This window comes from Enhydra lutris, unplaced genomic scaffold (assembly GCF_002288905.1).
Source record: "Enhydra lutris kenyoni isolate GAN:26980312 unplaced genomic scaffold, ASM228890v2 scaffoldscaffold37, whole genome shotgun sequence".
NCBI lineage: Eukaryota > Metazoa > Chordata > Mammalia > Carnivora > Mustelidae > Enhydra > Enhydra lutris.
Genome location: NW_019154121.1, coordinates 7,057,642 through 7,082,166, shown reverse-complemented (window position 1 = coordinate 7,082,166; position 24,525 = coordinate 7,057,642). Strand labels below are relative to the sequence as shown.

At 38.4% G+C, this 24,525-nt stretch overlaps 1 protein-coding gene across 2 annotated transcripts in view; it reads right to left on the bottom strand.

Annotated features, from left to right (window-relative positions):
* Positions 1-24,525, bottom strand: part of LOC111154487 (MRE11 homolog, double strand break repair nuclease) — an 81,636-nt gene that overhangs the window by 27,666 nt on the left and 29,445 nt on the right. For both annotated transcript variants that reach the window (XM_022514100.1, XM_022514099.1), the window contains exons 11-15: positions 20,981-21,107; positions 18,040-18,140; positions 16,438-16,611; positions 9,793-9,852; positions 715-934 (exon numbers count right to left, since the gene is read on the bottom strand). In XM_022514100.1, the coding sequence (XP_022369808.1) occupies positions 715-934; positions 9,793-9,852; positions 16,438-16,611; positions 18,040-18,140; positions 20,981-21,107 (682 nt within the window). The remainder of the gene's footprint in view (positions 1-714; positions 935-9,792; positions 9,853-16,437; positions 16,612-18,039; positions 18,141-20,980; positions 21,108-24,525) is intronic.

The following is a 24,525-nucleotide window of genomic DNA, read 5'->3' as shown; positions in this document are numbered from 1 at the left end:
TGTTAATGACTGCTTGAAGATATCATATTGTTTTAGGGTAGCTTTCTTTTTGAACATATTTTATGAAGACACTTTATAAAAATGTGGACATTTGTATCTCATGATAGTAACAAAAATAATAATGTTTATGACCTGGAGTTTCTTCCTGCTGCCAATGGTCATTAAGCAGCCATTTTCCTTAGCTGCTCATATTTGCCTATTACTTTATACCTGTGAGAGTACCCAAAAAGTACTGTGTGAGGAATGTAGTGAAGTTCTTAAAAAAAAGCGTTAAGAAACATTAAAACATTATGTGCACGTGACCATTAAAATTTATTTAAGTAAACATATATGTCAGAACTATATTAAAGACTGACTTTATGCATTATAAAAACAAACTTTTAGGGGCGCCTGGGTGGCTCAGTGGGTTAAAGCCTCTGCCTTCGGCTCAGGTCATGATCTCAGGGTCCTGGGATCGAGCCCCACATCGGGCTCTCTGCTCAGCGGGGAGCCTGCTTCTCCCTCTCTCTCTCTGTGTGCCTGCCTCTCTGCCTACTTGTGATTTCTGTCTATCAAATAAATAAATAAAATCTTTAAAAACAAAAACAAAACAAAACAAAAAACCAAACTTTTAGAAGATTGCATAACTTAATTCTGACGACAAAAATACAATCACGTGCGTCCCATTCAATTGCCAAGTGTGAATGCGTGGGCAAGCCAGTACTCAGTGCTGACCTCTTCCTCTCTGAGACCCTCCTCTCAAGACTGAATTCTGCCCTCTTCCTCCTCGTCGGCCTCTTCCTCGGCCTCTTCCTCTATTGGCTGCTGCTGCGATGTCCTCATCAGAGTCATCAGCCATCTGTTCTGCCAAATCTATACTCATAAGGTCCTCAGCACTAAAGGCGGAAGCAGCATCCTCAGACTGAGATCTGAGGGCTCTGGCCCTTGTCATAGCCTAAGAGGGAAAGAGGAGAAAATACACATTAGTAGAAAATGCAGCATCCTAAGTCATTAATCTGGTTACTCAGATAACATTTAATATTGTCAAACTATCTGCACTATTATTTCTCACTAATCATGCTATAAAAATGCCAAGCAGGAGAAACTCTCCTTCCCCATCTATCAAATTCAATTCCTACGATTTGTCAGATCAATGTGCCATACTTATTTGTAAAATGAGACCTTTTGAAAAGGTATACTGAGAATGATAAAATTTCACAGAATCAAAACTTTTAGAACTGGTTAGAATATTGGCAATTGCCCCTAATTCAACATCACCATTTGTAAGAGACTGTCATCACCTGAGCTACTCTGTACAATGGGCTCTTAATAAATAACAAGAAAAATTCTTACAAAAAATGGCTGTTATCTCTGGGTGATGAAATTTTACAGTGCTCTTGTTTTCTTCTTAATTCACAAATCATAAATTCTCTACAATATAGATTTTTAAAATACTACTTTGGAATCAGAAAATTATGAGCAATAATCTCTCACAAAAATTAAGTAGAATTAAGAATAAAAATGTAAAAAAAGAGGGGATCCTGGGTGGCTCAGTTGGTTAAACATCCGACTCTCGATTTCAGCTCAGGTCGTGATCTCAGGGTAGTGAGATCAAGCCCCCACCAGGCTCTGCACTCAGTTTGGAGTTTGCTTGTCCCTTTCTTTCTGCTCCTTCCCGCAACCTCGCACTCTCAGATAAGTAACTATATAAAATCTTAAAAAAAAAAAAAAAAAAAATCAAGATAAAAAGAATTAAGTAGAATATAACAACTGAAGGCCTGGAAAAGAATAAAAGCTTAATACCAAGAATATGCCACAAATTTTAATTTGATAAGAAACTGCCCAGAAAAGACAAGTTTGAGATTTAATGAAATATTTTAACTCTGAAATGAGTACAGATTTTCTAATTAAAAATAAAATAAAAGTAATGTTCCCTGAGGTTCTCCCTTAAACCAATCAAAATGTTGTGAGGAGAATAGAAATGAGACATAATACATTCTCAATAAAATCAGAAAATAGCTCCAACTTCAAAATACAAAATTTCTGAAGAGTTAACGAATATAATGAAGATCTGACCTAAGGAACAAGGTAGAGAAGAGTCTTAGGCAGTATAAAGGTCTCTAAAATTGATCTATATATTCTAAGGGACCATAACTATAGTCTCTCTTGCTTGAATAAAAAATTCTGGGTCTAAGAACAGGTGGGGAGAGCATTTCTGAGCTCTCTGTGGTACCATGAAGTGAAGAGAGGCAGGGCTAAATCAGGAGATGAGAACAAAACACGTAGGGTAGAAGTAGGAGGGAAGCGGGAGGTGGGAGATAATCCAGCTGCATGATGATTATCTCAGCTTAAAGGAAATAATAGCTAAATCACGGCAGAAATGGCTGTATGGCATTACCGTGTAAAAAGAAAAAAACTTCAGGGAACATAACAAAAAATACAAAGAAAAAAATGGCAGAAAAAGATTTCAACTCATTTTTCTTGTCCCAGATGAAGGATGGTCAATCCTCATTATTCCCAGATTCTATACTTGTAAATCACCTACTTGCCAAAACTTATTTGTAACCCCCAGAACAATATTCCTGATACTTTTACAGTCATCTGTGGACCTGTGCAGAGTGGAGAAAATTCTGAGTCTCCTGACACACATGTTCCCAGATGAAAAACACTGGACACTCAGCCTTGTTGTTTCAGCTGACACTTTAAACAAGGATTCTGTGGCATATTTAGTGTCAAGGTTTTCACATTTCTGGGCTTTTGGTTGGTGATTCAGTGTCGCTGAAGTGCTGTCCAGTACTCTCAAGTGCAAGAAGGCTGTGATGCGCCTTACAGATGAAATACATGTGTGAGATAAGCTTCATTCAGGTATGATTACAGGGTTGCTGGCTCTAAGTTCAATATTAATGACTCAACAATATACATTAAAACAGAAAAAAATAAGAAAAAGGTTATGTACTGATCAGCGGATAAAAACGCTGTAACCAGTAGTTGGCAGGAACCCACTCCTCTATTTCCCCTAGGAGCAATATGGGTTAGTGTTCACGAGGTTAGTGTTTGCAGTAACACAGAACATAAAAAAAAAAAAAAACAAGAACCAGCTGTACTTTTTTAAAACTACATTTAAAGAGAAAAAGGAGACCTAAATTATATGATTAATAAGACAGAGCTAACTGATGTATTGAACTCTCTATTCTGAAAATATAGACTTCTTTCCAAGACCTCATGAAACGTTTCATGTATCATGGGGTACTAACAAAAATATCAACTAAGTTCTAAATAGTAAGGGTATTATATAGTCTAATTGCCATGAATCAAATCAGAAATTAATGATAATAAAACAAAAACACCTGCCTCCAAATCACAAAAATAAAATTGAGAAATCTGGAAAATAATAAAATACTAGAAAATCTAGAAAACAATAAAAATACTGTAGACTGGAATATATGAAATAAAGCGGTGTTTATAAAGAAAGCCTACAGCCTATTAAAAAAGAATGAATGAAAATAAGTAGATTTGATATTCAAAAGTTAGGACAAATAAAGCCCATCCAAAGGAAATTATGAGAAATTAATAAAGATACAATCATAAATAAACAAATCTTAACTAAAAATCCATTCAAATTAATAAATTTAAGAGCTGATCCTCTGGTACAAAGCCACATTGATAAAAATCACTAACTTAATAAAAAGGGAAAGAAAGACAAATATACACCATTAAAAATCAGAATCGAGGGGAAAAAAGATTGAGGGAAAATTAAAAGAATCTTGACAAAATACTCTTCAATCTAAGTAATTTGGATAATAAATAACCTAAACATATCCAACAATAGACACACAGTCTCAACAGACTAATAATAATATCAAAGAATATGTAAGAAAATTATTAAAGGAACACCACCCCCAGAAAAGGAACCACAACCAGCAAGTTTCACAGGTATTCTATCAAATCTTCAAAGAACAGATAATGCCATTGCTATTTCCATAGTACCAGAGCATAAAGAAAGCAAGCTCCCAATTTCTTTGTACAAAGCCAGCATAACACGGTACTGAAAAACTGACAAAAGGCTGCAGGCCCAAAAAGATGATTACAGTATCTTACTTATGAATATTAAAGCAAAGGGAATACAGGAACATATGGAAAAACCAGGATACCTGTTACCAGAAGGTTCACAAAGTATTAACAAGAATGGGGCACTAATAGAGTATGTTTTAATATAACTCACCAAACTAATAGAAAGGAGGAGGAAAAAATCCTACAGGCTTATCTCCACAGATGTCAAAAAGGCCCTTACTTCATCACCCATTCTGGATGTGAACAAACCCCAAAATCCTTCTTTTACACAACAAATACCCTAAAATATGCTACCCCTCCCCCCCACAGAGTCCATGCACTTTCCTGTGAGTGTTCTTACAGAGAGACCACTGTCCTTGGCACAAAACCCAAACCCAACAAAAATTTCTGGGCAAAGAACATGACCAGGTGTTTCATGTAAATATAAATGGTTTAGAAACATAAAAATCGCTGAGTCACTAGTAACAAAAGTAGCAGGGGTTAAAACAATAGTAAGAAACAATTTCCTCACCCTCTGGATTTTTTTTTTTTTTAATTTATTCATTTGACATACACAAGTAGGCAGAGAGAGAGAGAGAGAGAGGGGGGAAAGCAGGCTTCCCGCTGAGCAGAGAGCCCGATGTAGGGCTCAATCACAGCACTCTGGGATCATGACCCAAGCGGAAGGCAGAGGCTTTAACCCACTGAGCCACCCAGGTGCCCCCACCCTCTGGATTTATAAAGATCAAAAGATGTCATGATACATCACGATGACAAGGATGTGGGGGAAACAAGCACTCCCAAATACTGGGTAGAATGCAAACTGGGTGTCACATCTCCGGAGGGATATGGCAGTATCTAACAAAACTGTAAGATGCCTGTGTCCTTCTGTGATTATTTTTTGGAATGGATTACTCACCCTCATTTCCAAATTTTTACCTTTCCTCTGTCTAAATACCATAACTTCATTTTATCATTTAACATTACATTCAAATATTTTAACTCCACTTTTCTGTGCAACAGATTCTGGAGTTTACGGATAAATATTAAGTATGTTACCTCCAAGAATTAGCAGTGGAATTCTAATTGACCTCAGGAGTGTAGGTTCAGAGCCATTGTAAGTACAGATCTAGAGCCACTGGTAGGACAATGATTCCATATGCTTTTTTGTGAGATTCGAAAACTCCTATCCTGGTAGTACACCTCTGTTTTGTTTTGTTTTAATTGTGACAAAATATATATATCATAAAATTGAGCACCTTAACCATTCTGAAGTGTACAGTTCAGCGGCATTAAGCACATTCACCCTGTTGTGCAACATCACCATTATCCCCCTCACGACCTTTCTTGTCATTTCAAACTGAAATGGACACTCCATACCTGTTAAAACATAACTTCCTGTTCCCTAACCACTCCCTTCCCCTCATTACCACTACTCGATATTTTGTTCATACGACTGACTACTCTAGGGATCTCATTTAAGTGGAATCATATAATACTCATCCATGTACCTGTCTTACTTCGCTTAGCATGTTTCCAAGGTCTGTCCATATTGTAGCGTTATCAGAACTTCATTCCTCTTAAGGCTAAGCAAAAGTCCATCATCGCACATATACACCACCTTCTGTATATCTGCACACCTTTTGATGGCCATTTTAATTGCTATCACCTTTTGGTTATTGTGAATGCTATGCGCATGGGTGTACAAACATCTGGTCCTTGCTTTCAATTCCTTCAGGTAAATACCTACAAGTGTAACTGCTAGGTCACATAATTCTCTTTTTAATTTATGGAGGAATCATCCTACTATTTTCCACAGATTCTTTTATTATTCCCACCAGCAATGCACGAGGCTTGCAATTTCTCCATATTCTTGGCAACACTATTTTCTTTTTTTGTAATAGTCATCTTAATAAACGTGAAGCGGCTTTGGTTTAAATTTCCATTTCACTAGTGATGCTGAGCATCCTCTCATGTGCGTATTGGTCACCTCTTTATCGTCTCTGCAGAAATGTCTGTTCAAGTCCGTCATCCACTTTTTGCTGTGACTGAGTTTTAGGAATTTTTTTAATGTTCTAAATATTAATCATTTGCCAAATACATGATTTGCAAGTATTTTCTCCCATTCCTGGGTGTGCCTTTTCGCTTCGTTGACAGTGCTTGGTATTACAGTTTGAAAGAGGGTATCAACCCTGCCTCAAATTCAGGTAGAACACAGGAAACCAGAGGGTGGGTAAACTATGGACTATGAGTCAGACGAAGAACAGATTTCACATTTTTAAAGCACTGTTTAAAAACAAAAACAAAAAAACAACAAAGAAAAAACAACCATATACACAGACAAGAATACGTGACAAAGACCACATATGGCCTGCAAAGCCCCAAATATTTACTGCTTGGCCTTTTATTTAAACGTGACCTTACAGTTAAAGAAATTACTTAGAGCTTTTCAGTGTGAACAAGAGTCTTTAAAGCCTCTTGGAAGGACTAATGCTTTTGTCTGTTTGTTTAAATAATTTAAACCCAGTACTAGGATTCATGTTCTGAGCTAAATGATTCTACATGGCTTGGAGTTATAGATTGGGAAAGTCTCAAATTCCATTACAAGTCCTAAATAGTATGCTAAGAATAAAGACCATTTATAACATCCTATGGCAAGCTGACAAATTACCTAGGAAACCCCAATTACCTGCTAACGTCTTAAAATGTAGCTGAAAAATCTAAACCTAAAAGTGCTTTTTTTCTGAAAAACTCCCAAATGCAGTTTGTCATGTCCTCTACTACCTTCCTTTTATAAAATACTCACCAAATTCTTTAAAAGACTAATGAAAAACAGCTTAGGGACTCCAAACACAAAGGCCATGCAAAGAAATATTTCTGTAATTTATTAAATTGAAATGGTGAGTTAAGTTTAAATGATCCAAGGACCAGGAGTCATTTCTTTCTTCTAGTATTCATTCTTGCTATTTGGCAAACTCTTTTCTACTTGAAGGATGCTTGGTAAGACGAATACAAACATAAATGTGATAAGGGATCCCTAATCTCTAGCTTCCTCCTCTTAGCTCCCCCAAACCATCTTGTAAATGGTACAGCAGTTCCATCTACACTTCTGAGGGACAGTAATTTTTGATGTTCTGCATATCAAAAACTGTCAGAAATTTCACATTTTTAGCCACTCATTGGCTATGCATTGTATGAATGTTGTTATAACATAAAGTTCTGATAGGAGGACATGGTATAGTAGAAAAGCCTAGACTTGAAGGTAGAAATAGGTTCCAACTCCACCCCAACGCGTAACCTTTACTGTGCTCTCAGTGTCATTCGTAAGATGGAAACTGAAATTGTGCACATGACACATCTAGAAAAAATTCAATAAATGAAAATTTAATGAATACCATTTGCTCTTTCCCCTTTAAAACAGTAATGAATAAAACCAAGTAGGTAATGTGTTCTGCTTTTTCCATGACATCGATGTAGGGGAATGAGTCTGACATCGGGAATACAGAGTGTGAAATTCTGTGGATGGTGAGAGCTCTTAGTTCTATAATCAAGTACTGAAGGCTATTAATGAAAGGGAGGAAGGAGCTAGGAAGAAAACTGTAGTCAATACTGGCACTACTGTTAGTAATGTTAGTTAATGTTGCAAAATTCCCCATATTACATGATGAAGACAGTGTAAATTGTACAAAGGGAAGAAACCTGTCACAAAACTAGACACTAAGATGATCCTCCCATATCCTCTCTAAAGAAGGTTATTAACTGAGTTAATTTCTAAGTATTCTAACGAACTGGGACATAATTATTTGGGGGGGTGACTTCCCCACAGTAAGTACACGGCACCTAACTTTTGTAATAAGACAGAGAAAAGAAAAAAAATAATACCCAAAATGCCATTCCTAATCCTTAACATTCCAGATAAGGTGCATTATTGGATCAGGCTAAAATCCTAAATAGTCTGTATGGTATCACAGACGATGAAGTAAATCCCATACAGATTTGGCAATTTTACTTAAAAAAGAAAGAAAAAAGTCTGTCTCATGGCCTTTAGAGATGGTACTGAAGAATTATTTGGTACGTGATTTTTCCTCTGTCAGGATCTAAAACTGCCTCACATTAAAGGCTGTGGTATTACCTGGTGGTCATCAGTAGATAAACCACTGAACAGATTCCTTTGGAAGAGAGTTCAGAGGAAAAAGGAGTAAACTGAGAGTCCCATTCTCCGTAGGCAGGGTTCTTTTCTGTTTTAGTGTCCCAGGTATTGACTTTTACCTAAAAAGTATGTTTAAAATAAAGTAAAAAATATTTAAAGGGTGGTGATCCAGGGGGAGGGAGGAGAAGGGTGTCTTATTCTTTTTTGCTTACAGCAGAGAAAAGAGTGGAGGTTATAAAAGTTAATTTGAGGGATGTGTCAAGTTAATTTGAGGGATGTGTCAAGTGCTTCGGCTCTTTGTAATTCACCACCTGTCAGGGGCAGTTCTGAAATACTTAGGAAAATGACAATGGACTAGCAGGACTGCTGTATTAACTCAGCAAGGGTGACTCTTTAGGTTATGCTAGAGTTTAGCATTTTCTTTCTATATATGTCTGCCTCATCTACTAAATCAAGAGTCTCTAGTGGACACGAACCACACATTTTCCACATCTGTATTGCTAATGCCAAGTAGAACTGCTAGGCTATAACAGATACAAATGAAAGCAGTGAAGACAAAAATCCCAACAATAAATTAGTTATGAGATAACCTTTAAATAGTAGATAGCAATCATAAAATACTAAGGATAATCAGAAAATAGAAAAATGCATTTCAACCATGAATTCACCAAGCGCCAGACAGAGGCCTGAAGGTTCAGCAAAAATGGTGGCTAGCCAGAAGTTCCTAAACTGGGCTCGGGTCATGATCCTGGAGTCCCGGGATCGAGTCTTGCATTGGGCTCCCTGCTCAACAAAGAATCTGCTTCTCCATCTGACCCTTCCTTTTCTTTTCTTTTTTTTTTTTTTTTAAGATTTTATTTATTTATTAGACAGACAGAGATCACAAGTAGGCAGAGAGGCAGGCAGAGAGAGAGGAGAAGCAGGCTCCCTGCTAAGCAGAGAGCTCAATGTGGGGCTTGATCCCAGGAACTTGAGATCATGACCTGAGCCAAAGGCAGAGGCTTTAACCCACTGAGACACCCAGGTGCCTCTGACCCTTCCTTTTCTCATGCTCTCTCTCTCTCATTCTCTCTCTCAAATAAATAAAAAAAAAAATCTTAAAAAAAAAAAAAAAGTTCCCAAACTGCAGAGAAGTCGAGAAAGACCAGCATTGATGGTGATCAAGCCCACTACAACAATTTTGAAAGCCCAGTGGATGCTGTATATTTATCTATGGTAATATTGCTAGCAAAACCCATGTTTCTTCCTTTTTGCCCAAAATAGTATCAGTTTAGTAGAGCAAGATTTCCTCTTATGCTAGTAAGATGCTCTGAAAGCAATTATGTATTATTTTGATTACTAAGGACTCTTGTCATTTGTGCTCATCCTCCCTGCCCCCCCAAAACACATAATTAAGTACATTTTAGACAAGAGCAAAAGGACAGAATGGGAATATTGGGAAGCTGAATACTGGTAGGCTACACTGGTATAAATCACAGGCAGCTATCCTCAGCCAATCCCTGCTCAGGCCTATCTACCAAAGCAAGGTCCCATGGACTATTCTACATATATCTACTAGTCACTCTAGCTTAACAAACCAACACAGAAGGACAGTAATTTATATAAGAAATTACCTCTCGAACTTCATCTTCTTCATTAGTGTCTTCTTGTCTGCTTTCTCTGAAACGGCGTACCTGTGTTAAAACAGTAAATCAAAAATGTTTAGTCCTATCATGGAAATATAAAACAACGGGCTATGACTGATTAAGAAATGCTTTCCATCAGACCTAAAAACGGGAATTTTTTGTTTCAAATTTTCATCTAAATTCTAGCTAGTTAACATATAGTGTAATCTTGGTCTCAGTAAAACTTAGTGATTCATCACTTACACATAATACCGAGAGTTCTCATCATAGCAAGCGTCCTCCTTAATTCCCATCAACATCTAGCCCAATCCCCAACCACCTCCCCATCATGCTTCAGTTTGTTCTCTATAGTTCAGAGTCTCTTATGGCTTGCTTCCCTCTTTTTTTTTCTTCCCATATGCTCATCTCTTTTTGTTTAATTCCATGCATGAAATCAACAGTATTTGTCTTTCTCTAACTTGTTTCGCTTAGTATAATATACTCTAGCTCCAACCATGTTGTTGTGAATGATAAGATTTCATTCTCAGGGTCATGAGATAGAGCCCACATAGGGCTCTGCACTCAGTGGGGAATCTGCTGGAGATTCTCTTTCTCCCTTTCTCTGCCTCTCCCCGACTCCTATGTGCATGAAAATAAATAAACCTTTAAAAAAATAGTATCTGAAGTGGGCGGGCCTCTGAAAATCATTTTATCAAGTCAACTTGTTTATTGTTTGCTGATAATGGTCCTGGAGCCGAAAGGGAAACTAGAAAGATTCTTTTTTAAAAAATTCCTGCCCTACAGGCTCTTATAGTAATGTAATTAGGGAAAAGTTCTATTTGTTTAATAATATACGTAGCACCTCTTTGCTGAGCAAACACTACTGTACAAACACTTTACTGCCAAACACTACTGTAGGAACTGAAAATCCAACAATGAATAAAATAGTTACAAATTCTGCCCCCATGGAGTTTAGGTTTGTGTGTCTGTCTGCCTATGCAGCCAATAAACAAAAATCAAAATAAGAAGTTATATTGTGTTTTAGATGGCAGGTCAGACTGAGTTAATTTACAGCTAGACTAAGAAAGCGCTGTCATCTCTGGGGAACCCTTTATTTACTGTTTATTTCTGATGGTTTTCAACCTGCATAACCAGTTAGAAGCATGGCTTGATTATGAGACCAGAAGGGCATAAAAGATCCCCTGGGAATTTCTGCACAAATCTTGGTGTGTTTAATCCAGGGACACCTGTGTGCAAATGAGGACATGAGAGTTTATGCCTGGCTTCTCACAGGTCTCTAATGCCTGCCCATACTTTTTTTCTTGATGCGTCATATCTTTTGCCTTTAAATGAAAATCTCAGTGAGTATGCTCAGTAGAGTCTTGAGTTCTTCAAATATTCGAACTTGTGAACACTTTGCAAAAGACAGTAAGTATGCAGGGTGCCTGGGTGGCTCAGTTGGTTAAGTGTCTGCCTTCAGCTCAGGTCATGATCTCAGGGTCCTGAGATCAAGCCCCATGTGGGGATCCCTGCTCAGTGGGCAGCCTGCTTCTCCCTCTCCTTCCCCTTCCTGCTCTCTCTCTATCTCTGTCAAATAAATAAAACCTTAAAAAAAAAAAAAAGGAACAATTAAAAAAAAGACAATAAATATGCAGGGAGAAATAAACCAGGAAGAGGGTGAGGAATACCAATGAGAAGTCACATCTGAATAGAATGATCATGCAAGGTCTCACTGAGAAGGCAATTTATGAGCAAAGGGAATCAATCTTGCATAACTAGGAAAGAATATTCTAATCAAAGGAAAAATTGTGCATAAGGGCACTAAGGGAGGGGTGCCTGTGTGGCTCAGCCAATTAAGTTTCCGACTCTTGATTTCAGCTCAGGTCATGATCTCAGGGTGGTGAGATCGAGCCCCACATTGGGCTCTGTGTTCAGCTCGGAGCCTGCTTGAGATTCTTTCCTTCTCCTTCTGCCTCTCACGCTGCCCTAAATAAATAAACAAAATCTTTTTTAAAAAAGGCACTGGGGCAGAATGTATAGTATGTTTAAGAAATAGCAAGGAAGTTGCTGTGGCTATGAATGTTAAGAAAGTAACAGAAAGCCAGACTGAATAGGGTCTTGTAAAAAAAAAAAAAACCTATAAGGACTTTTTTTTAAAGGGAGTTGATCTCAAATATGTTAGTATCACTGACAGCTGAATTGAGAACAGAATGGGGGGGTGGAAGAGGGGCACAGTTAGAAAAAGGGAGAGGAGTTTGGAAGCTATCAAAATAATCTAAATGAGGGGCGCCTGGGTGGCTCAGTGGGTTAAAACCTCGGACTTCGGCTCAGGTCATGATCCCAGGGTCCTTGGATCGAGCCCCACATTGGGCTCTCTGCTCGGCAGGGAGCCTGCTTCCCCCCCCCGCCCCCGCCGCCTGTCTCTCTGCCTACTTATGATCTCTTTCTGTCAAATAAATTAAAAAAAAAAAAATCTTAGGAATAATCTAAGTGAGAAATGGCAACGTGATGGACCACTGGTAGTGATGAAGACGTGTAGTCAGATTCTGTATGTATTCTGAGTAATGCCAAAAGGACTTCTAGTCAGGATACAGGTGGCATAAAGAGTATCTACACAGAGAGCAAGGCTGAAAGTCAGCAATTCAGACTGGGAATATTACTGGTTTGAGGCGTCTATTAAACATCCAAGTAGAAACGTCTAGCAGGCCGCTGACTGCAGAAATCTTGAGCTGAGAAGGCATCTGGGCTAGGACTTTTGAAAATCACCACCAAACAGACAGAATTTAAGTCCAGGCAGCTGGAAGAGATTACAAAAGGAATATTGAGCTGAAGAAGGGCTCCAAGGACTGAATTCTGGGGACTCCCAATTTCAGAGGCAGAAGAGATGTGAGAAAACAAGAAGAGAAACTGAGAATATGCACCGTGAAGAGAAAGAAAAGCAGAAGAGCATGCGGTTCTAAAGCCAAAGAAAAAAACATTTCAAGAAGAGTTCAAGGGAGATTTAAGATGAACTGACAGTGGATTTAGCAATGGAGGTCACTGGTGACTTCCATGTGAGCAGCTTCACTGGAACGATGGGTCAAAACCCCGGATAATGGGTGTAAGGGAAAAGGGAGAGAGAAAAATCAGGGCAGCAAATACACAGAACTCTGAAGCAATTCTGCTGTAAAAGACAAAGAAAATGAATAGTAGCTAAAGGGAAATGGGAGTAAAGAGGGCTTTTTTTGTTGTCTAAGGAGAAATGACGGTATGTTTGTTATGATTTGGTAGAGGGGATAAAATTATTTTTAAAAGTGGCATAGTATGTTAATTGTGCTCTAGGCAGTAAATATCATACCAAAAGTGCTAGGTCACTCAAAGAAAGGAGTCAGAGTGAAAACACCAAGTAGATACCATGTGCTGGTAGTGTCCTGGGACTTTACATGCGTTCTTTGGATCCTCACAACAATCTTGAAGGAGTTTTTTATTATTATCCCCATTTTATAGATGAGGAACAGAGGTAGAGAGGCTAAAACGCTCACTGATAATTACATGGGTAGTAAGAGTTTTGATTTTGGACACAGGAAATTTGGTCCAGAGTCCACGCTCTTAGCTACATCCCCCCATCCCTCACAGACCCTCTCAGGAGTCGTGATAGCTCTCCAGGTAGGCACGCTCAAGTTACTTGCTTTTGTGTTTGTGGGTTTTTTTTGTTTGGTTTTGTTTTTTAAGAATTTTAGGTTCACAAAAAAACTGAGGAGGTACTGAGATTTCCCATATAGCCCCCCAGCGCCACACATACATAGATTCCCCTATTATCAACCTCCCTCCACCAGAATTGGCACATTTGTTATAACTGATGAACCTACACTGCCACATCATAACCATCCAAAGTCCAACGTTTGTTGTTGTTGCTTTAAGATTTTATTTTTAAGTAATCTCTACACCCAGCATGGGGTTCAAACTTACAACCCCGAGATCAAGAGTTGCGTGTTCCACCGATGGGGCCAGCCAAGCTCCCCCAAAATCTAGTTTATATTCTGGTTCACTCTTGGTGTGCTATGAGTCTGGAAAAAGAATGACCTGTATCCACCTAAATCAGAGTATCTTACAGAGCAGTTTCACTGCCCTGAAACTCCTCTGCACACCTACTCATCCCTTCCCTTGCTCCTCACTCAACCCTACGACCTCTGATCTTCTTCTTGTCTCTACAGTTTGGCTTGTTTTTTCAGAACATCATATAGTTGAAATCCTATAGTTTGTATGACTGTATACTTGATGATGTTGTATGGTTGAAATCATACAACCTTCTGCAGACTGGCTTTTTCCACTTAGTAAAATGCATTTAAGCTTCCTCCGTGACTCCACGGATTGACAGTTCCTTTCTTCTTGGCCTAAATAATGTTCCCTTGTCTGGGTGTTTCACAATTTACTTACCCAATCACCTACTGAAGGACATCTTGGTTGCTTTCAAGTTTTAGCAATTATGAATAAAGCTGCTATACACACCTGTGTGCAGGTTTTTATGTGAACATAAGCTTTCAACATCTTTGGGGAGATACCAAGGAGCACGACTGCTGGATCATATGCTAAGAGTATATTAAGTTGTTTAGGAAGCTGCCAAACTGTCTTCCGAAGTGACCGTACCATTCTGCATTTCCACCAGCAATGTGTGAGTGTTCCTGCTGTCCAGATCCTCACCAGCATTTGGTGTTGTCGGTGTTCCAGATTTTGGCCATTCTAATAGGTTCATAGTGGTATATTCCATTGTTAATCTGCTGATGAGATATGTTATAGAGCTTGTTTTCATATGCTTACTTGCCATTTGTACATCTTTGGTGAGATGTCTGTTGAGGTGTTTAGAATGTTTTTACATCAGGTTGCCTGTTTTCTTATTGCTGAATTTTGTTTTAAAAGATTTTTTTTAATTTGAGAGAGATAGAGGAAGGAGGAGGAGAGGGAGAAGGACAAGCCGACTGTGCACTGAGTGTGGAGCCTGACACAATGTTTAACTGGAAACCAAGCATTGGACACAAACCAACTGAGCCACCCAAATGCCTCTAATTGCTGAGTTTTAAGAGTTCTTTGTATTTTTTGGATAACAGTCCTTTACCAGATGTTTCTTTTATAAATATTTTCCTTCAAGTCTGTTGCTTGTCTTCTCATTCTTTTGACATTGTCTTTCACTGAGCAGTTTCTCATTTTGATAAATTCCAGCTTATCAATTCCTTCTTTGACAGACCATACCTTTGGTGTCGCATCTAAAAAGTCACTGCCATAGATTTTCTCCTATGTTATCCCCTAGGAGTTCCGTAGTTTTATATTTACATTTGAGTGGGATGTCATATTTTATATCTGTATTTAGTGGAGAAATGCATTCCTGCTAAAAATTTATGAACCCCATATACCCAGCATACTTGGCATGGAATATTATTAGTTGCACAACAACATCTCGAGGCTTTAAGAGAACCACGTTGACTAATTAAAAGCACTAAAATCAAAGTCAAAGGGAATAAGTTTTAAAAATAATGTTTCGTTCTGCTTAGAGGGAATCCAGAGGATATAGAAAATGATCCCCTATAATCTCATTATATATAACCAGTGATATATATATATATATATAACCAATGATAATGTTTGGAATATTTTCTTTCATTCTCCACACATACACACACAGTTGCATATAAAATAAAAATCACTGGAATCACAGTGTATATAGTTTTAAATCTACGTTCTTCAAAAGTGTAATTTTTAATGGCTGCACAGCATCTAGTATGTATGTACCCACATTTACTTCAACAAAAGTTTTCAAATTTTCCCACCGCAGACCACACTTAGATAAATTACTGCATACACAAATTTCTACCTCACTGTTGTCTTGGGAAAGGGCTGAGTTAAACAACAAATCTTAAGCCTTTTGATATGCCCTGACAAACTGCCTTTCAATGCAGCAGCTCAAGTTTGATACTCCCACCAGCAGCATACTAAATACTTCTTCTCAAACTGCTGTCACTCTGACAAATAAAAAATACATCTCAGTTCCTCTTAATATCATTTTCACATGCTTATTACCACTTTCATTTCTTTTGTGAACCACTTATTCATGTCTTTGTTCATTGTTTCTACTGAAATGTTTACTACTTTTCTTAACATTTACTAAGGTACTTTAATATTGTGACTAACAACCTTTCTTCTGCCCACATACAAGTATTTCTCCCATGATAATACATTTTGTTTTTTGATAATCTGACATGCAAGCATTTACAATTTCTGTGCAGTCAAACCTAAAGAGCTTCTCCTCTGATCTTTCCACTGCTTTTATGCTCAGAGGTCAATCTGAATTTCTAGATGAAATACCAAATCTCAAACAAAACTTACTAAAAAATTGAAAAGAACAGAAGTTTTCATCCTGAACCTCTAAAGTTTATTTTAAAGCATTTTCATGATCTTCAGGAGAAGATACTATCTATGGAGAACAAAGCTAACATTTAATGGATTTCAACCATGATTCTGTTCTAGACCTTTTCCACTTTAATCCTCATTTCACAAGCTCAATTTTATAGATGAGGAAACGAAACAAATCAAAGAGGCTAAATGGTGATTTAATAGAAAGAAAAGTCAGGGCTACTCTAAGGAGAGAGTGTCTAATTAGATTTCTCCACCCCAAATTGTTACCTCTTCATCGATTTTCTCTTCTAGGGCATCAATATGACGCTCTTTAAGAAATCGCTGTGTTTTTTCCAACTGGTATTTCACTAATTCCTCTATGGCATCTTTTTCTTCCTTGTCCACAAATTCTTGTACTGCTTCACCCATTCCCCTCTCTGTTAGAAGTGAGAGCTGCACATTCTATAAAAGAGGTACAAATCAATGGATGCAGAAAATCAGTATCTATTCCTTACCAAATAATTCTATACAAGCTAGGAAAATTAGAGTATAATGTTACTAGGGGAAAAAGATGAAAAAGTTATCTAGCTGCTGAAGGGAAAACAAATCAAAAAACAAAACAATGGACAATAAGTAAGCCTACTAATAAATTTTATGGGCCAGAAAAAGCCAAGTACAAATAAGAAACGAGAATAGTGGTTAAGACAGGTGGGAAAGCAGAGGCCTGAGTGGTTGGGATGTAGAGTCCTGAAACGGTAGCTGATGATTAAGAGATTAGCTTAATCAGTGTAGTGGGCAGAGTAACGGCCCCTTAAAGACATCCACATCCTAATGTCTAGGCTGTGAATATGTCACACAGCAAAGGAAAACTATGGTTGGTTACAGATGGAATTAAGGTTGCTAATCGGCTGGCTGTACAATCAGCAGATTACCAGGTACTAGGCAGGTGGACCCAGTATAATCACAAGCATCCTTAAAAGTGGAAGAGGGAGGCTGAAGGAGGAAGTTAGAGGGAGATCTGTCTGGGGGAAAATAGCCAGAGAAATGTAACATTGCTCGCTTTGGAGGTGGAAGGAGGAGGCTGTCGGCCAACAAACATGGACACCTCTAGAAACTAGAAAAGACAGGCAGTGGATTTGCCCCTCGAGTCTCCAGAAAGGAACACAACCCTGCTGAAACCTGGATTTTAGGCCAGTGAGATTGGTGTCAGATTTCTGACCTACAGAACTGTAAGATAACAAATGTGTTTTATTTTCAATAATTATGTTTGTGGAAATTTGTTTCAGCAGCAACAGGCAATTAATAGAACCAGATCTTAAAGGTGCATAAACTCATGACAATGAAAGTAGCTTCATCATCCTGTGCTGTCTTTAATTCTGAAATTACATCTAGACGCAAGAGAAATAAATCCTGGATTCAGAAACATGTAGCAGAGATAAAAAGGAAGAGCAAAACCAACAATAACAAAATAGCCAAAATAATACCATAGGGGCGCCTGGGTGGCTCAGTGGGTTAAGCCTCTGCCTTCGGCTCGGGTCATGATCTCAGGGTCCTGGGATCGAGCCCCGCGTGGGGCTCTCTGCTCAGCAGGGAGCCTGCTTCCCCCCTTTCTCTCTGTCTGCCTCTCTGACTACTTGTGATCTCTCTCTCTCTCTGTCAAATAAATAAATAAAATATTTAAAAATAATAATAATAATACCATAATTAAGCACTGATTCTTCTTGATGAAAAGTAACCAGAAGTGAATGTAATTCATTGTTTTCCCACTTAGTTCATGGACACATCGTGAAGATCCCTTTCGCTGCAAGTATCATTATACATATCCCGAATTAAAGTCGGTTATCCTCAGAGAGCCATTCTTCAACATGTAGGCTGTAATAAAGAAATTACCTTCTCTGCAGTCTGAAAATACTGTCTGACAAGGTCTTCTACTCTTAGGGTTGTTCCTTCTGAAGGTTTTGTATTGAGATTCCCAAAGTTGATCTCTTCTCCTAGAAAAAAAAAGCCCATGGAGAAACAGTAGCTTCTGGACAGCGTGAAAGTGCCCAAATTCATGGCAAGTTTGGCTCAGTACAGGAGTTAAGGCCAGACTTGGTTAAGGATCAGCTTGCTCAACAGGGTAAATTTTGAGGCAAAAACATGGCATTACTGCCAGCAGCTGCAGTCTTCCTCAAAATGTGTATTTCTCTACCTATCTGCAAGTCTTATGTCTCTTATAGCTATTCTCAAAGGATGATCTTTAGACTTGATATCCGAGACCATTTCAGGGAATGTCCAGGGACAAAACTCCTTTTGTAACGACACCAAGATGCTATTTACCTGTTCCGCTATGTTGCCATTTGCCCTGATGATAAAAAAAGCAATTGTGGGTTCCTTATTGCAAGTCAAGGCAGTGGCCTGGAATCGTACAACACTGACCACCACAACCACACGGCTCCAAGCAAAACAAAGAAAGCCAGTTTCACTTAAGAATGTCCTTAATGAAACTGCAGAAATTATTCATTTAATTAAATCTCAGCCCTTAAATATGTTCCTCTGTGAGACAAATGGGATGTCTGCTTACAGCACTTTTGCTGCATTCCTAAGCAAGGAGAGCTGCCTTAAAAATAGCAGGTAAGGAATCCAAAGAGTACTGGTAGGAAGCCAAGAAGCAGAGGGTCCAGGACTTACTCTGCTCATAGCCTTTGTCAGGAAAACAAATATTAACTGTCTAGCGGATGTTGGTCATGAAAACACAAATAGTGAAAAAAGACAGGATCCCTGCCAGTAAGGGCACGTTATGAAAATAAAGGTGGCAAATGCTCTGAGAGGTAAAAACAGAGAGTATGACACATGAAGAAGAAATACCCTGGTTCTTCTCAGAGAAGACTGAAAATAATGTGCACGTATCAGATGCAGCTATCATTTGAATTAAAACTGCAGAATAAATAAGATTCACTAAGCAACACAGGGAAAAGAAAAAAGTACTTGAGTCAGAGGGAAAAATACGTGGCCTGGAGGGTAAAGAGGCACGACGTTCAGTGTGCTTCTTGCAAAGTGCCTGAAGGCTAGTGAGCAGAAATCTTTTTCAAATCTCAAGATGGTTTAAAAAAAAAAAAAAAACCTCCAAGACAGTAGAATTAACACAGCTTCCTAAGTATGATCACTACATTTTACGATGCTGGACACTATGTTTAGACTATTTACACATATCGTATCATCTAATCCTCACCATGACTCTATGAGGCAGGCTCAGTCATTATCCTGATTTCACAGACAAGATTAAACATCAGAGAGCTTATGTAATTTGTACAATATCACACAGGTATTTGAGAAGTAGAGCTGGCAGAAGTAACAAAAAATGCTTTCAATGAAACATGTGAAAGGGTTGTTGTTTCTGTTTAGCAATTTATGTTTAAACCAAAAAGGAACAATTAGAATAAAACTATGTATGAAATTCAACTAACAATGTACTAGTTCTATAATCTGTATTATGATGAACGCTACACCCATAAAATCTCTAGGTATTGATAAGGATGGACAATTAAAGTAAACCACTATGAACAAATAACTAGATGAAACTCATAGCATAAGAAAATAATTATCTGATAAGGATTTTTTCCTAAAACAGTATTTATGAGTTCCATTTAAATATCTGAATGAATGTTTCAGGTTGTTTAACACGCAAAGAATCTGGTCACAACTTGACACTGAAAATTGAAGCTTATTTTTTTTTTTTTTTTTTTTAATATTTTATTTATTTATTTGACAGACAGAGATCACAAGTAGGCAGAGAGGCAGGCAGAGAGAGGAGGAAGCAGGCTCCCTGCTGAGCAGAAAGCCCGATGTGGGACTCGATCCCAGGACCCTGGGATCATGACCCGAGCGAAGGCAGAGGCTTTAACCCACTGAGCCACTCAGGCGCCCCAATTGAAGCTTATTAATAAAAAAACCTAAAGGGGCGCCTGGGTGGCTCAGTGGGTTAAAGCCTCTACCTTCGGCTCAGGTCATGATCCCAGGGTCCTGGGATCGAGCCCCGCATCGGGCTCTCTGCTCAGCGGGGAGCCTGCTTCCCTTCCTCTCTCTCTGCCTTACCTCTCTGCCTACTTGAGATCTCTGTCAAATAAATAAATAAAATCTTTAAAAAAATAAATAAATAAAAATTAAAAAAAAATTTAAAAACCTAAATAGCTTTACCTATAAAACAAGGGCCATATTTTTCTATAAAAATTCTCTGACTCGATAGCTTTAAGAAGATTATATTTCTTACAAAAAAAGCACTATTTCAGCTGGATGGCCTATTTTTATAAATGCATTTAAAATAAGGGCAATTCATTTTTATGAAATTTAATTAGAAATTAAATTAATTATCTGATCATGAGAAACACTAAACTATAAGATACTTCTTATTCCAAAAGACTGGAGTCTTCCTAAATCTTGTATACTCAAAAGCTGAAATACTTGAGGCAAAATTTGAGTATATTCTCTGAACACTAATAATGTACTGTCAATAATATATATTTTGAGCAATAAATCTTTAAAGATTTTTATCCAGGCAGCCCGAGCAATAAATTTTTAAAGTCTGTATGCACTGTTACTCAGCAGGCAGAACTGTTTCTAAAAACTTTATCTGCAGAGAAAGTCTTCCCTTTCTTTACCTTTATCTTCAGGTTTGAAACAGTTGCTATCAAATTTTTAGAAGACAAAAGATTTAATTATTCCAACTGCCAGTTTAAGATAGTAGAAATAATCATATAAAATATTTTCATTATTTTCTACTTCTTTTACTAAAGACTGAATTTTATAAACCCTGCAAAAAGCGTTTTTTAATTTGTGAAAATAACTAGCTTACCTGTGTTTTCCTTTTGCTCTCTACGCCTAAAAAAATGGATAACATCTTTTGGATTAGCTACCCGATCCACAAATTTCTGGCTAAAGCGAAGAACACTGAAAGGCTCAAAACCTCCACTATAGTCCACCTGGAAATATAAAACAAGCTATGAAGGCCAGATACAACAGTTTACCAATTTCATTATTTACATTTATGCTCAATACTTTAAAGTTAATAGATGTTCCATAATTCATGTTAAAGATCATGATGGTGTTAATACATTTTATTCTACTAAGATAACAAAGCTTCGAAGGTTTGTGAGTTTACACAAGACATTTTGCTTGACAGACCTAAAGTACAGCAAGTATTCCCACAAGGTATGAATGGTAACATTTCCCTGTGATAACACTAAGAGCCTAGGCACCGGGAGTAGCACCTAGAAAGGAGGTGAAATTTCTAAACATAAATGTTTAAACTTTCAAAACAGAGAAAATTCTCCACTTAAGTAAAAATGCCAGCCCTACATGCATTAATTAATGGGTCTATCATCTTAGGGGTATACTTTCACTAACTTAGGGGTAAGAAAGAAATGCTGGGAAAATCCACGCAGGAAAAAAATCCAACCTATTAGCTTTGAGAAATGATTACCCTCAAAGCACGGTATCTATTTAAAAGTCACAGTCAGGCAGGCTCTTTCTAAGTTAAGAAGTTTACAGCCACACAGAGACCTTTCCAAAGAGAAATACATACTACATTTTTTCCCCCAAGAGATATAATCATTTCCCCAAACTAGCTGTTCTAAAAACAGGCTCAGGGAACAGGCATCGTACCACATCACTAGCCTATCGAAACCTCCCTACCCTCTGCCCAGTTTACACCGTTCATCACACTTAGCACTGGCTGGCATTTTGTTCATTTATTTGCTATTTATTTTTTATATCTCTCCTCGTACCTCCACCTCCCGTAAGACAGATATATTCAAAACCCCCTCTGTTTTGTTGTCACTGTGTCCCCCAGCATGCAGAACAAAATGTACTCAGAAAGTATTTGTTTACTGAATCATAAAATTAATGAGGGTCCCTTAGTTGATACAATGTACTCTTGGACTATACTAATGAAAATATCTGTCCTTTCATTTCATGAATGATTTAATAATTCACTATGTTTAGGAAAAGGAATGCCAATTCTCTATTTAACTGTGCTGGCTTCTAATGGTATAAGGCGGACATAGATGGGAAACATGGCATCTTCTGCCTCGATAAAGAGAACTATGTGGTTCTCTCTGAGCAACTACGCATTATATCTCTACAGCAACCATGATATAAAAAAGAAAATGCTGGGGCGCCTGGGTGGCTCAGTGGTTTAAGCCGCTGCCTTCGGCTCAGGTCATGATCTCGGGGTCCTGGGATCGAGTCCCACATCGGGCTCTCTGCTCAGCAGGGAGCCTGCTTCCCTCCCTCTCTCTGCCTGCCTCTCTGTCTACTTGTGATCTCTCTCTGTCAAATAAATAAATAAAATCTTAAAAAAAAAAAAAAAAAGAAAATGCTAAATGCTCAGGCTACTGGGTCTCCCCAAAACTCTTCATACATTTCATCAGTGGTACTCCAGCTTAGGTTGATTTGTAATTTTCTGCTCCTAAGAGTCCAAAAACTCATTCACTAAGCAAACTTTACTGAGGAGTCCACAATGTGCTGGGCACTCCGCTAAGGCCCAGGGATATAGCTATAAAGAAGTTTAATCTTGTTTGTCAAGAAATTCACAGGTGACTGAGAGGACAAACATGTAAATAACTAAGTACAAGCAGAATGGGGTTGGTGCTTAACAAGTACATACAAAGCAGACCGAGGGCACAAGGTAGAAGCGCTGATCCTGAAGGGAGGTCCAGACAGGCTCTTGGAAAAGGGGAAAGCTTTAAGTGGATGCTGAAGGAAGTGCTATGGAAGGAGAGAAGCACATTGCACACAGCAGGATCAACATGAGTGAGGGTATGGAAGAGTAGAATAAACTCCACCGGACCCAGGGAGCAGTAACTTTTAGCCTAATATAGCTGGAACTTAGAAGGCTCTGGCAGAAAAAGTAGGTCAGTTTTGACCAGGTCATGAAACCCTTGAATGCCATGCAAGACTTGTTCCTATTAGCACGAGGGGATAATTAAGTAATTTTTAGGAGGAAAGACATGTAAGATTATGTTTTACCAAGATGACTCTGGCATTAGTGTGAACAGGCTGGGGTGGGGGGAGGGAGAAACTGAAGGCAGAGTCAGGAAAGAAGCTGCATTTATAGGCCAGATAAGAGAAGTCAAGGCTCAACTTCAGCAATGACAATGGGTACAGAAAGGACCAGATTACTTACTGTACAACAGGTGATATTTAATTCACTTTGATCCTATAACTGTATGAGGTACAAACCAAGGGACAAAAGATCCAACTGCTCGAGGTCATATAGCAACCCAGGCATTCTGGCTCTAGACTGTACTCTTTATTTTCACACTATATATCCCAGAGTATCTCAAATTTTAACATGCATACAAATCTCTTAGGGATCTTACTAAAACACAGTTCAGGGGGTGTGATGTAGTGTCTGAGATTCTGCATTTTAAAAAATTTCCCACGGGAGGGGCACCTGGGTGGCTCAGTTAGTTGGACTTCTGACTTGTGATTTTGGCTCAGGTCATGATCTCAGGGTTCTGAGATCAAACCCCACCTCTGGCTGCCTGTAGACATGGAGTCTGCCTGGGATTCTCCCTTGCCCCCTGCCCTCTGCTTCTTTCTCTCCCTCCCCTCTCTATAAGTAAATAAATACATAAATAAAGCAGTAATTGTTAGAAGGAAAGAAAGAAAGAAAGAAAGAAAGAAAGAAAGAAGAGTTTCTCAGGTGATGTCAGTGCTGCTGCTTTGATTACTTAAGTATCAGGCTTGGTGGTGGTGGGGCAGGGGGAGGGGGCTCTTGGACCTCAACAAGGAGGTCTAAGCTGGGGGTAAAGATGTGGGCATCATCACGCTATAGGTGGTCCTTAAAGCCATATGCCTAGGCTGAAAAGAAGGCTAAGAGAGAGGTTCAGTCAAATGTAACTCGAAGAAAAGAATGCCAAAGACTGATTCAGCCAGATGAAAACAAGCTACTGCCTTTGACAACTGAACGCCATCTTTTCCTCCTGAGATGACGGTGTCAGAGCCTTGGTTATAGTGGATTGAGGAACAGAATGTTAAATGAGCAATTAAGGACTATGTATTTTGAGTTTGGAAAAAAATAAAAACAAGGGCAGAACTAGTTCAAGGGAAAGGCATAGGGACAAAAAAAAAAAAGAGGTCTGTTACTTTTTTTATATGATGACGGAAACGAGTAAGTAGGTTTACAGGCAACGGAAGTGCTTCAATTTCTTTAAATTTTTTAATATTCTCAAATACTTAATTCTTTCAACATATTTCTCAAGCACTTGCTATATGCCAGAATTGTTCTGAGATCTCTGGGTACATTAGTCAACAACATTCACAAAGTTCCATGCTCTCATGGAACTGTTTTGTAGTTGAGGACACACAATAACCAAAATAAATACACTGCGTATA